At 40.1% G+C, this 14,634-nt stretch overlaps 2 protein-coding genes across 2 annotated transcripts in view; one reads left to right on the forward strand and one right to left on the reverse strand.

The window, feature by feature from the left end:
• UBAC2 (UBA domain containing 2) overlaps positions 1–14,634 on the forward strand; it is a 160,565-nt gene that overhangs the window by 22,371 nt on the left and 123,560 nt on the right. Inside the window, 3 exon segments of the mRNA XM_059041971.2 lie at positions 888–1,015; positions 3,603–3,722; positions 4,597–4,706. Of these exon segments, the coding sequence (XP_058897954.1) occupies positions 888–1,015; positions 3,603–3,722; positions 4,597–4,706 (358 nt within the window).
• Positions 8,692–12,634, reverse strand: GPR18 (G protein-coupled receptor 18). Its single transcript, XM_059041980.2, has 2 exons — positions 12,394–12,634; positions 8,692–9,845 (listed from the first exon to the last, which is right to left on the reverse strand). The coding sequence occupies exon 2, from the start codon at positions 9,809–9,811 to the stop codon at positions 8,816–8,818; it is 996 nt and encodes a 331-aa protein (XP_058897963.1). The 5' UTR covers positions 9,812–9,845; positions 12,394–12,634; the 3' UTR covers positions 8,692–8,815.

Consider the following 14,634-nt stretch of genomic DNA (forward strand, 5'->3'; position numbering starts at 1 on the left):
GGGCTATTTTTATATATGCAAACAAGTGCAATAACCACACTACCAACCATAACTAGTAGATTCACTCCCCATTGAAGTGCACCTCACACAATCTGAGAATGTGTCTGTCTGAAAGTGTCCGTGACACTTTCCTGTGGTCTTGCCTGTTGAGGATCTGGACATTTCATTCCCTCAAGGAGCTGTGCTAGGCTTTATGGCCAACATGGAGAAGAGAAGGCAGGTGGCCTCCCTCGGGAATCTTGCATGTAGTCGGGAAGGGAAAACAGGTTCCAGACCCTGACTCCTCAACTAGTACTTGGAAATGGGGATGCAGGTTGGGGGAAGAGCCCCTCAGGCTAAAATGGGAGAGATTGATGTAAGGAAGTGGAAACTGAGCTGTTGTTTGAAGGCTGCGTGAGATTTAGACAAGGCTCCAGGGTGCCCGCGGTGGAAAATCTCAGCAGACCACTGCAGGCAGCAATGTTAGCACTTTTAACTGCTTCTTAAATTTCTTAAAGTAAATGTTTATGTACGTGAATCCCAGTCATGCTCGGGAGCTAACTGGTCAGTTTGACAGAAAACATACTCCTCTGTCTATTTCTTTACACTTTGGTGACCGTTTTCTAAAAAGGTATTCCGTGGAAGTAAACTTGGTTTGGTCTCGTGTAAGAGCCAGATGACAGTGAAGCCCCCATCAGCCGATTTCACTTGTTTTCCAGTGCCCTTTGATCACTTACCTCTGCAGGAAGATGTTTTGAAAATATATGTTAATAAGAATTAAATTCCAGAGTGTGTGAACTTTGTCTTCATTCTAATTCAAAAGAAGTGAATTCTCTTGCTTTTCAATCGTGTGGTTTTTAAAATCTTAGGGACGGTCATTCTGAAAGCAGTTTTGTTTTTCCCTCCAGACAAAGCACCTGTGTCCAAGGGTCTTTTACTGGTCCCCAGTGCCCTGGCCCTCCTGCTGGCCCTCCTCCTTCCACACTGTCAGAGGTTCTTTGTGTACGACCTCCAGGCAGTCAAGGACGACTTCCAGGTGAGCTCTGCTCCACTGGCCTCTGGGAGGGGAGAAGGCAGGCCTTCTTCTCTGATTTGCCTTTCTTCCTGCCATTCTTAGTCTCTCAAAGCCTCTAAATTTGTAAGAAATATTATTTATTATTAATATTCCACTAACAAGTGACTTCTCTAGTTGTATTTATTGATAATTTCAGCAAAGCCGATTAGAATGAAGCAGTTGCAGTATCTCCTTTTACACATCTCTTTTCAGCTTCAGTTTTTACTCATGGAAATGCAATTTTTACTTTCAAGAGAATTAAACATGTTAAATCTGGTTTTTGTGCGATTAGTATGCATACTTCACATTTTCAAAAACTTGCCTCAGTTTGAATATCTGTTAGAGGAGCTAAGCTCTCTCAGCTCTAATAGATTGAGAGTCTGTGAATTACTCTTATAGTGGTGGTTAAACCAAGTAGGAAATTTCTCTTGGGTTTTTGCTGCTGGGAAGAGCAGAAGTCTATGGCTTTCGAGATTTCTGGGTTGATCACATGAAAAATGCTGGTGCTGGGCCTTGTCTGTGAGTTGGAATGCAAAAGGGGTATTCCGGTACCATTTCCAACTTGGCAGGGATTTCCGCACACCCAACAATAAGCAATTCTCAGTCACCAACCTGGGTGTCCTACAGCTGAACTCAGTTCTGGCGCCATCTTCCCAGAGGGCATCAGATCCCACAGGGTAAGGCTCAGTCCCAGAGGACTGCCCACCGCGCTCGCACTTCACACGCCAGTCACCAGCCCGGGTGGCTACCTGTACTTCTGACCGAATGGCTATAAATCAGAGTTCCCACGACCCCCTCCCTGGGCTCAATTAATCTGCTAGAACAGTTCTCAGAACTCAGAGAAACGTTCAATGTACTGGATGACCAGTTTATTATTAAAGGGTGTAGGTGAACATCCAGACGGAAGAGGTGCATGGGGCAAGGTAAGGGGAAAGGGTGCGGAGCTACCGTGCTCTCTCTGAGCCCCACTCTCCTCGGATCTTCACATGTTCCTCACCCAGGAAGCTCTCAGAACCCTGTCCTTTTGGGTTTTTGTGGAGATTCATTACATAGGCAGGATTGATTAACACTGGCCATTGGCAGTTGATCCACCCTCCAGCCCCTCTCCCTCCTCGGAGGTCAGGGTGTGGGACTGTAAGTTCTGACCTTCTAATCACAAGGTCGGTTCCCCTGGAAGCCAGCCCCCATTCTTAGGTGCTTCCAAAAGTCACCTCATTAACATGACAAAAGACACCGTTATAGCTTTCTTCACTTTGGAAATGCCAATGGGCAAAGACCAAAATATATTTCGTATTATAAATCACAATATCAGAGAGTGTTAGTGCAAATTATGGTTATAACCTGCCACCTTTTCTTTGCTAAATACTTGATTAGCCATTTTAAGCATGATAATCCATTCTTGAGCACTGACACCTTTTCTTCATAGGGATGTCATTAATGCCATTGCTTAGGTGGCCTTTGCCAAGTTCCTGTGATTCAGTTATTTATCCATACTACTGCTTTCTGTTGGAATATAGTAGAGCTTCAGTATGATTTCAGTTGCTGTAATACAGTGGTTCTTAATCCTGTCTGCACGGTAGAATCACCTACATAAACTTGTTTTGTTTCGTTTTTTTTGCGGTACGCGGGCCTCTCACTGTTGTGGCCTCTCCCATTGCGGAGCACAGGCTCCGGATGTGCAGGCTCAGCGGCCGTGGCTCACGGGCCCAGCCGCTCCGCGGCATGTGGGATCTTCCCGGACCGGGGCACGAACCCGCGTCCCCTGCATCGGCAGGCGGACTCGCAACCACTGCGCCACCAGGGAAGCCCTGTTTTTATTTTTTATTTTTTGATGCCAAGACCTCACCCTAGACCAGCTGAGTCAGGGAGCCTAGTGGTGGGGCCCGGGCACTGGTGTACTTTTTTAGAAAGATCCCCAGGGTATTCTAGCATATGGCCAGCCCTGAGAACCACTGCTGTAAGGGAATGTCAGGGCCCTGTGGCCCTGAGTTGGCACCTTTCTGTTTGGGGGGTTAATTTGGTTCACCTGGCCAAGTTGGGAACAGTCCCCTTCTCCTGCACCACTTTGCGGGCATCTGTGCTCTAGAGGTGGGACCTGCCTGGACGGAGGACAATCACCCTCTGTCTAGGAGTGCAAATAGCCACACTCTCCTGCTAGAACCTCTTACGGGGCCCTCAGTGTGCATTTCTAAGAGCTGCTACAGAGGTATGGAGAGTTTCAGTTCTACCTTGGGGAATCTGAGCTTAGAGTATTAAAAATAAGCAGTATAGGGCTTCCCTGGTGGCACAGTGGTTGAGAGTCCGCCTGCCGATGCAGGGGACACGGGTTCGTGCCCCGGTCCGGGAGGATCCCACGTGCCGCGGAGCGGCTGGGCCCATGAGCCATGGCCGCTGAGCCTGCGCGTCCGGAGCCTGTGCTCCGCAACGGGAGAGGCCACAGCAGTGAGAGGCCCGCGTACCGCAAAAAAAAAAAAAAAGGCAGTATAAAGTAAACGTAATAAATTTGCTAAGGAAGAGACCTGAATAGATCTTACTCTTATTTGTTATTCTTTTTTAAATCCCCGTCTAGATTTGGAGGTTGATTTGTGGAAGAATAATTTGCCTTGATTTGAAAGATACTTTCTGCAGTAGTCTGCTTATTTATAATTTTAGGATATTTGAAAGAAGATATGGAAGCAGAAAATTTGCAGTAAGTTTTTATGTATTTCCCCTTTGCTATTTAGGTTATAGAAAAAAATGTTTCTGTTTTCTTGTTTTTAAATAGTTTTATTTTGTTAAGCTTGGTGTTTCATTAACAATTATCTTTTTATTACATGATCCTCTGTCTGATTTGGAACATGAACATTAACCAAAGAAAAAATTTAAATTTAAGCCATTAGCATAATAAAATAATAATGATGATAATGATAATAATATCAGTGTGAGTGGGCAATAACTTTTTTTTTTTTGGCTGCACTGAGTCTTTGTTGCTGCACATGGGCTTTCTCTAGTTGCAGCGAGTGGAAACCACTCTTCGTTGCGGTGCACGAGCCTCTCATTGCGGTGGCCTCTCTTGCTGCAGAGCACTGGCTCCAGTCACGCGAGCTTCAGTACTTGTGGCTCACGGACTCCAGAGCACAGGCTCAGCAGTTGTGGCGCACAGGCCCAGCTGCTGTGCGCATGTGGGATCCTCCTGGACCAGGGCTCGAACCTGTGTCCCCTACATTGGCAGGCGGATTCCCAACTACTGCGCCACCAGGGAAGCCCAGTAATAACCATTTTAATAAGGATATTTATTTTAATAAAATTCTAATCACTTATTTTGCTTAGTGGTTTGTGTATTCGTTGTAAAACTAAGACATGCTATAAATATCTTTTTTTTAACATACTTAGAAATTATGGAAGTTAATACATTTGACCAGTATGGTTTTACTCCCTCACTTTGAAAAGTCTATTCAAACAAAAACAAACTTTAAAAAATATATATATACCTGAGCTGGTTCTAATTAAATAAATGTTAGTTTATTTAGAAGACTCCTCTCTTCTAATGTTCTTCCTCTCTTCTAATGTTCTTTTATTTTTAGTCCTTTCTGCTGGGTTCCTGGGTTTTGTCAGTGGTGGGTGACTTCGTCCTCGTTGAAGCTGTGCGGTATTCCTTTGGTATCACTGCAGCCAGGAATTTGCCTTCTGGATTGTAAGTAGCTCTCAAATATTAGCTTAATTCATAACTACTTAAATCTGACTTAAAGCATTATTATACATGAAAGTCAGTAAGAGAATATTTTAAACTTTTAAATATAGTAAAATTGATTTTATATGTAAAAATTCCAGTGTATACTTAACATTTTCATTATGTTCTTGAAACAGAATCTGTTTTACACTCACTCTTTTTTTTAGCTTTCAAATCTCATATTTTAGAGAATTTTTAATGAATTTTCTGTTCTGGTCCTGAAGATAGAATTGTGTTTTCATCATGACATTTTGTCTTAGTAACTTTGTTAACTAATTAAACATAAAAATACAAAATTTAATTAATTAGATTAGGAAACAAAATTTATTTGTCTGAAGTTGAGCTTCTGAAGAATGATGCTTTTTTAAAATGATATTGTTTATATGTTTCCACCAAAGGGAAAAGAAAATCAGTATATAGGTTATAACTTTGTAGCCAATCTGCAGTGGGCAACCTAACTCGCTTTCATATTGTGTTGGTCTTCTTTAAAAACAAAGTGAGAAAACATGTATTAGTTTATGAAATAATTGACATTTAGGAGCAGAGTTGTCAGCACATATAAATGCCTTTAAAGCATCTCTGAATTAAGTTTCTGAGACTGCTTTTAAGAGATGAGATACTGTACTATTTAAAATTTGTATGTACTAACTTCAACCTTATTTTAATTTTCAGTATATATTTTTGAGAACTGTTAGGCTATTGCAAGTACCTTGATTTAGATTCACTTTGGATATCTATTTTTAAAATACAGTTAGTGATCTTATAGCTCTCACACTTACATTGTTAATATTTATGGTAATAGCTGCCCTTCATGGGGTTTACTGAATTATTGGCATGAGTATTGATGTTTAGTTGTCTTAATAATATGTGATTCTGAATAATATTTTAATGGAGACACAAGGTTCTGTGTCATAATTATGCAGTTTTTGAGTTTTACAGGTTGTAATTGCAGTTGGACTAAGAAGTTTAAGTTGACTGTTCTGCTATTGTGGTAAACAGTGTAGTCATTAGGAATGATCCCATGCTGATTCAGAAAAGAAGTAGCATTACTAAATTATTAGTTTTCCCCAAACATTTCTCATCGAGGCCAGTTCTTTTTGGTTCTTTGTAAGGCCTACTGAGCTGTAGAAGGGTTATGTGTATAGTGTACGTTTGTGTTAGGTTAAATTTAGTGGATGGGTAGCAACGTAGCTTTTAATTCTTATTTACGTCGTCCCCTTGTGTGGTGACTTTCTTTTTCCTATTGCACATAGAGTTGAATGACAGTTATTTCTTGGAATGAATGACACATTTTTTTATGGAATCGTGACTGGTACATATAAGGAAGATTGATTCAATTTTGAAGTTGGTGGCAATGTTTTTACTGATTCTTAAGGCCAGGAGGCTTTTACCTATTTAAATCTTAGCTAGTAGCAAGAATTGCAAATTTGAGTAAATTCAAAAGTTATAGGATCCCCTCTGAAAGACAGTGTGAATGTTAATTCAGACATCACCTGAATGAGAATATATTTCTCTTTCCTTTTAAATCATGAAACATTATAATATGGCTTTTTTGAATCTTGATGCATTCTCAAACATAGACTTCTTGGAACCTAAATCTTTACTTCAGTAAACTTTGCATTTTGTAAATATATCTTTTATTTGATGGTAACCAAAGCTTCAAAAACTCAGGAGAGGAAACCTTTTTTAGTCAATGTGTTTTATAATTTGCAGTGTTTCCACATAATGTCTTGTTACCTTTTTCTTTCTCATCTATGCCAAGTTTACCTGCACTTCCTGCAATTCTTCACTTCCTATTTAATTCTCTCTCTCTCTTTTTTAACCTCACCACTATGAAAACTTCTCTTATAAAGGTCACCAGTAACCAACTAATTTCTAAAGCCAGTGGCTTGTTTTCACTTGTCTTATCTGACCTTTCAGTGGCATACTAAATGCTTTTGACATCCCATTAGTTCATGAAATAACCTGCTTGCCTGAATCCTAGCACACTACTCTCTCCTGGTCCTCTTTGCCCTTCTTTACTCTTTGCAGCTCCTTTCTCAAGCTTACTCCAGGTGCTCTCTCTGTGCCGTCGCGTCTACCCCCATGACCTCAACTACAGTTAGCACCTGTTGTTTGTTTCCCAGCTCTCTATTTCCAGTACATATTGCTTTCTTGATCTTTCTTCAGTCATATTTCCTAGTGACTTCTAAGACTCAAAGAAAATTCATCATGTTCAGAAGCTCTTACCTCCTCTGATCACCTCTCTTTTTGCACTCTTATCTCCTTCTCCTTCTGTACTCCTTATTTTAATTAATGGCATTTTCATCTACTCAGTCATCCAAGCTGGAAATCTTTCCCTCTTCTCATCAGTGGAGTAGGGCACCGACTCTTATGCATTCGAAGTCCTATATAATCAGCTCTTCATCGCATCTCCTTGACTCCTTCTGTCATTATCCCAGTCTTAACTAGTCTTTTCTTGCCTAGATTTTTGCAGTAATTCTTCAACTAGTCTTCCTATCAATTCCAAAGTATTTCATGCAATGTTTACAGAAGTTATCTTTCTAAAATACAAGTTTGACCATGCTAATCTTCCTTTTAAAAACCTCTAAATCCTTATTTTCTTCCGAATAAAAAGCAAGCTTCTTCAAGGTGGCATCAGGGCTGCCCAGAATAGTACGGATGGCTTAGGCTTTGCCATCACATAGACCAGATTTACCTGAGATTCCAGCTCTGCCGTGTATTATTTGTGTGTCATCTTGAGCAAGTTACTTCTCTCAACTTCCCTCATCTGTAAATTGGGGCTCATACTCTGTAATTCACAGGTCAGGGGCCGGAACTAAGTAAGGTCACCTATGCAGACATCCTAGCAGTACCATCCTCCCCACCCCATATATTGTTTTTTTTATTTTCTCTTCAAAGCCCTCATAATCTGACCCCAATCCAGTGTTTCAAGCCACTCCCCTGTCAGTCATTCAGCTTTCTTAACATGCTATGTATTTGTATTCTCGTACCTGCTGGTTTTCTTTCTGCACCCTGTTGCCCTTTGGCAGGATTAATCGTCCTTTTTAAAAAAAAAATAAATTTATTTATTTTATTTATTTATTTTTGGCTGCATTGGGTCTTCATTTTGGTGCGCGGGCTTCTCATTGCGGTGGCTTCTCTTGTTGCGGAGCACGGGCTCTAGGCCCACAGGCTTCAGTAGTTGTGGCTTGTGGGCTTCAGTAGTTGTGGCACGTGGGCTCAGTAGTTGTGGCTCTTGGGTTCTAGAGCGCAGGCTCAGTAGTTGTGGCGCACGGGCTTAGTTGCTCTGCGGCATGTGGGATCTTCCCGGACCAGGGCTCGAACCCGTGTCCCCTGCATTGGCAGGCAGATTCTTAACCACTGCGCCACCAGGGAGGTCCCCTCAACTAGTCTCAAGTAGAGTCTGGTGCATACTCGGCTCTCAGTAAGTGTTTATTGAATGACTATAGTCTGTTTCCAAAGGAAAATGAGTTTAGAGTAGGTGGGGACTGATGGCAGTGGCCTTTATAGCACCCTCAGGTGCTTGCTTCTGCAAATTCTGCTCTGCAGCAGTAACAGTGGTGAGTTGAACATAGCTGTTTGTGCAGGAATCATGGAAGTTTGGTGTTTAGAATACAAAGTACTGGATTTAGACCAATTCTGAGTATAAATTAGACCAAAGGGAGCTGCATCTAGTTGGAAAATAATTCAATCAAATTATTTCAAACAATAGCTCCATTATTTTGCCTGCTGACCTGACACCATGACTCACTTGCACATAGAATTAAATCCCAAAAGTCAACTATGTATTTAGATAAGGCTTGAATATGAAACAAGAATTGGGTGCTTTTCTCCCAGTAATTCATGAAACTGTTTTATACAGGTTTTAAAAAGAGATAATGAATTTATTAAAGTACTTTAGTGTATTTAATTGTGCTGCCACAATAATAAGACCTCACAAAGGAGGAAGAGTTCTTAAAGTTTATTATTTTTTTTCGGGAGAGAAGGGACTTGATGATATCATACAGAATATCCACTGACCCTAAGTTAGTAAAGTGAGTTTAGAGAGAGCGAAGACCCGCAAGGACCGTTCACAACATCTCACTGTTTATGTTGCTTAGGGACCGTAAGCTAGCTGAGCGGAAGCTCTTCCTGCGCACGCTCCGAAGGTAATTGCGGTAGAGCATTACGCTGATGACTCGAGCCTGAAATTGTTTTGAAACAATGTAGTAGAGAATCACATCCAGACAGGTGCTGAGGTTCATGAGGAAGGTGGTGAAGGCTCCCCAGGGGTTGTAGCTGTTCTCGTCCCCTCCCAGCATCAGGAAAGCAAAGCAGATGTGGAAAGGCGTGAAGCAGACGAGCACCTGCACCATGAGCGTGATGATGATCCGTATAGACTTCTCCTTGACTTTGGGCTTCAGCTTCGACGTCTTACCGTGAAGGAGACTATGAATAATGACCAAGTAGCACCCAATCATGATGAACAGAGGAGTCAAGAAAAAGAAAGTCAGTCGAGTGAAGTTCAGCGCATTATTAGCTTTGAAGTGGATGACGTCAGAAATCTTGAGGCAGGTGGCAGGGGTGGAGGCTTTATCTGGGTCTTCGTAGAGTAGTAGGAGTGGGATGGTGGTCGCCAGGGTCATTATCCAGACTCCCACACACGCTAGCATGGCCTTGCATGTGTTTTTAAGTTCCTTGGTGTATTTCGGCTGTACAATGGCCATGTATCTGTCGGCACTGATGAAAGCAAGTAGCCATAGAGCAATACTTGGATAAAACACTGTGAGAGCCCCAAGAATCTGGCAGAAGTACCCTCCAAACGGCCATTCACCTTTTGCATAATAAAACATTCGAAAGGGTAAGCTCATTATAAATATCAAGTCCAGTAGTGCCACATTCATCATATAGATGGTTACAGTGGTTCTCTTCTTGGTGGTACAACTGAAGACCCATAAGGCAGTGACATTAACAAATAAGCCAGTTATGAAGACACAGCTGTAGAAGACAAGGGCTGCTATTTTGTATTCGTCTGGAAACGGGTCAATAGAAGGGCCAGGTTGAGCTTGATTGTGAGGGGTGGTCATCTTATAGCTTGCTGGTGGGTATGACACTTAGAAACTGTAAAAGAGTTAAAGAATAGGAGGAATAAAACTCTTTGTTGGAAAAATAAATGCATAACATTCTCACACTCGACTTGGCATACCAGTGGATTTTAATTTTGACAGTATTTTATGTCATACAGTCAATATATGTGTCTTAGTATTTATTAAGAAATACACTCCCTAGGTATTATTACTAATATAGACTAACATATTAGTGTATTAAGATGGTCTGGTGTGTCATGATGCACTGGCAAATGTATTCACTTTCTCTCTGTGGTGTGAAATTGGGTAGCAATTGAGCCTATGATAGGTATCCTTTGTTTGGGACTAATTGGGGAAAGGCCATTCTGAGTTTTGAATCTTAGAAAGTACTGATAGTTTCCCACTTTTTCTCATCTTCATTCTGTTTAAATATTTGGTAACCCATATTAGTAATGTCCAAACAATGAATTTTTACTCATTAAATATAATTTTAATATATAAATTATGTATTAGAAAACTAATAAAGAAACCATATAACTGGTTGCTTACTGAATAGTCACAGTAATTCTCATTTGAGAGCAGGTACTTTTCCTTTTTACTGCTAAATCCCCACTGCCTGGTGAGTACAGAGTAGATACTCAGTAAGTAATATTTGCTGAATTGATGGATAAGTGGAGGAAGGAAACTTTGGCAGGGTGACCCACAGCAGGCACTCTCTAGTTTGTCAATGAAGGCTTGCTTAATAGCCCATTAAACCGTTTTTTTTTTTTTTTAAGTGGTCAACACTTCTTCATAGTATTATGTCCTCTCTAGATTATCATAGGTCTAGAAACAGCAGTGTCTTGTGCCATGGTATACAGATCAAGAACTTTACTCTCTCTGGGTTTTTTTGGCCACACCTTGCGGCGTGAGGGATCCCGACCAGGGATCGAACTCGTACCCCCTGCACTGGGAGCGCAGAGTCTTAACCCCTGGACTGCCAGAGAAGTCCCACAAGAACTTGACTCTTAAAACAATAGATGAGCTAGTTTCTAATGCACAGTTGGGACTGCCTAATGCTGAGTCTTCCAGATGGTGTTTACCAGTGCCCCAGAAGCGGATTACACTGCTGCAGTGGTGCACGGAGAGCAACACCTTGAGAATAAGGTATTGCTGGTATAGTAACTTTCACGCCCTCACTCTACCGAGATCCAGAAGCGTAAGTATTATTTGTCAAATTTAATTTTAAGAAAGGCACATCAAAGACAAATAGTTGTTAGTAAGAAGTCACTCAGTAACTTTATGTGTTTGCAGAAACTAATTTCCAACCCCCACAAATGCCCATTTCTACTGGAAAGGAGTTTAGCTGTGACCCCCTCAGTGTGAAACTTCTGTCACCCACGATATAACATCAATAACAGTGATTTTAAAAATAGACTCGCTACAAAGAGATGGAACCTTGTGGCATCCCCCTTGAAATATGGATGTGTAAGAAAAGTTTCCCTCAAAAATGTCGCTTTGCAGAATGGTCTCTCTCTCATTCAGCCCTGAGTCTCTCTTTAGTGAAAACTGGGGGAGGTTAGCCATCTGCTAGTGGCTCATGGGCTGTAATTTAAAATTAATTTGAGCAGTTGCTGAGGACAAACACAAGGTATGAATTTGTTTTCTTCTCCCTCCTTTCTTCCCTTCCTACCTTCCTGACTGTAGCGAGTTTGCCAAATATTTAGGTTAAATATGATTTTGGAGTAGAATTCTATATATTTAAAAGCCTGTATTTATTAAAATTGCCAAATATTGTGTTGACTAGAATATTAATTTCTATAAAATGAGAAAAATACTACATAGAAAAATTAACTCTCTCGTATTATCATACAAAGGAAAATAATTTTAGAGACTTGACTCATTTTTAACTTTCCAGGAATTTTTAAATAGTAAAAATTGTACTGTAAATGACATTTTGTATCCTTTCTTCTTTTGTATCAGAACTCCCTCCACCCATCCTTATTCCTGAATTTTGTCACAGAAATTCCTTACTTACAAACCATTTTTGAGTAAATCTTTTTCCCCCTCATTGGGTTCAAGCTGACTTTATGTCACCAACAGTTGTGTTCATTTGCTTAAGGTTAACTAAAATATGTGTGATGCATGTGTTTTAAAGGCATTACCATACAGGTTGTACTCTACACACAGATGAATTTTTGGATAAATATTGAAAAGTGATTGGCTTTTAAGTCAGCATTTTAAAAGCTTTAGATTCCATGATTAGCTATAGTCTTTTCTTAAAATGCTTTAAGTACAATCTGTGAAACAATGTAATTGAAACCAGGTGACAAAGACTCCTAAAGATATTTATGATTTATTGTATCAACATTTTCTTTAAGTTAAAAAAAATTACATTTACTATTAATGTAAAACAGTATTGAAAATAAATGAAACAACATGTTAATAATGTAGGAAGATGGCAGTATATCCCATTTGAGGGTCCTTCACCAACATAGTTTCAGTAATATATTATTAAAATAAAACAAGGATTTTGAGATTTAGTAAATAAGTACTGCATTATTTCTGATAATCTGTGATGAAGTTAATTAAATGCTACTTACCTCCTGTCCATCAAAAGGCTGTGTTTGAGAGGAACATTTCTCTGTATACCCAGTTCTGTAAAAGAGATTTCTTTGAGTTGCTTCTGTTAAAATAGCTCTTTCTAGAAATGGTATATTTAAGAAATGCTGTATTTCTTTTGTTTTAGGTTCTTCCGTTGCTTTAAGAAGTCGTTTCAAATATAATACTTGGTATTATATTTGAACAAGTACTTGGTACTTGTTCAGCTGTAATTGCTGCTTTGTCTCTTTCAGGAAGTACTCTCTGAAATAAGGCTTTTTCAACTTATGACTTTGCCCTGGATGTGGTTTTTCGCTTTCACAAATGATTTGTTTATGAAGTCATGCTTAGCATAAGCTCCCCATGAAATGATGGCATATATTTAAGAGAATCATGCAGAAAGGAGAAAATGTCTTCAGTTTGTTTACTTTGGTGCTTAAAGTCTGCGTCTTCTGTTGAAAGAGAATGAGATTTGATGTTGACTGAATAGAATTCATAGTATAACTTAGTTTCTAAGCTGTGTGACTTTGTCTAGTTACTTAAGCACTCTGAGCCTTTGTTCCTGCTTAGTTTCTATAGAGCTAAAATAGAGATAATACCCATCTGGTAGGATTGTGAGGACTCTAACCCAGAGAAGTCCAAGGGCTAACCTGGCACCTAATAGGTAACTTCCAAACAGCGTTAACCCTTTACTACAAAGTTCCTAAAATCATTGAACATCCACTTTTTACTGCTGAACCATTTCTAAATGGTAGAAATTTGGGGACCCTCAATTATTTGCTTCTGCTTTGCATATACCTTTACCTACTTTGGTTTGCTTTATCTATTAAGTCCCCAATGCTTCATATCCCTTTTCTGTCACACGGAAGTCTAGAAGTAATTCCTTTTGCAAAAACATCCCTACAAATTGTTAAGAACTTTGGAAGTCTTTAGTGGAATAATTTACATATTAGGAGTATTTTAACCTAAGAAGGGAAGTGAGACCAACGAAAAGGGAAGTGAGCAACCCCAATCGTTGCCTGCCTGCCTAGTTACGTTGAAGTTTTTACTTTCACTTTTCTTTAAAAAAAATCATAATTTCATTTGCTTGTACTAAAATTTTAATTATCTTTATACTTGGTTATGCGTGATTTATCAGCCTTTAAAAGGTACGTGAACTTAACTGGTTTTTTAATTTAAGACAGTTTGAGGGCACATGCTCCTTTTTTTTTTTTTTTTCCCCTCAGACAAAACTGTAGTAAATCTGTGACTTATAAATTGTTTAAATCCTTTCTTTTGGTGATTAAAGTACTTTTGATTATGTTAATGCCAGAGTAATGGGTTTTAGAAGCACAAGCAACAACCACAGCAACTATTTCTTGTGTAAATGAGGATTCGAGGCCCAGAGGGGGCCGGTGACTTGCTGCAGAACTCAGACAACCAGGCCCAGCCTCTTCTGCGCCAAGATCAGTGCCCTCCCCTTTCTGCCCTGGCTGCTGTAAAGACTTCTCCTTGTGAGGTGATTACATTGATTTATTCACTAGACATGATTTGCTCATTGCTGAATTACAGTAATAAGTTTTTTATACATGGAGTTATGTTTCATATGCAGGATAGGAGTTTGATATTTCACTTGGAGATAGGAACCTCTTATCTGCAGATCCAATCTTTTCATTGCCTTAATTTCATATAGCCTGTGACAGGTCTTCTAAAATTCAGTATTGATTAGTGTTCTCTGTGCTGCTGAAATCAACAGGCACAGGGAAGGCATATATCTCTTTAAGACAAATCCCCTTGTACACAGGGAGACTCTTTTTTCTGACTTGCCAGTCTCTCAGAGAGAGGTACCCAGGGGCACAGCTTGAAGGTGGGTCCCGCCTTTCTCTCCATCTCAGCCTTACGGGATTTCCAACTCCTGGCCTTTCACAGGCTGTTCCACCAACAGCTGTGACATTCCTTCCCACCGCACTCCCATCTCTTGGCTTGGCGGGCTGCTATTTATCTTAAAAGTTTTAGCTTAGATGCTGCCTTTCCCAGGAAGTTTTCTCTGACCCCTGAAGCTGGTTGGTTATTCGCCCCTGTAAGGTTCCTTAGCACTGGATTCTTACCCCTGTAGTGACTTGTGTTTGTATTATCATTGGGAGTTTATTTGCCTTTTATCCTTCACTACATTGAGGTCCTTACGGGTTTGCACGTGTTGTATATGTATGTATTTAACAGGCAGTTAGTAAATACTGGTTGAATGTGTGACTGAAAAAGTAGGT

This window comes from Kogia breviceps, chromosome 16 (assembly GCF_026419965.1).
Source record: "Kogia breviceps isolate mKogBre1 chromosome 16, mKogBre1 haplotype 1, whole genome shotgun sequence".
NCBI classification, from domain to species: Eukaryota; Metazoa; Chordata; class Mammalia; order Artiodactyla; family Physeteridae; genus Kogia; species Kogia breviceps.

What these genes read in the sequence shown, in the direction of transcription:
- GPR18 (XM_059041980.2), bottom strand. Translation starts at nt 9,811, where the DNA reads ATGACCACCCCTCACAATCAAGCTCAACCTGGCCCTTCTATTGACCCG.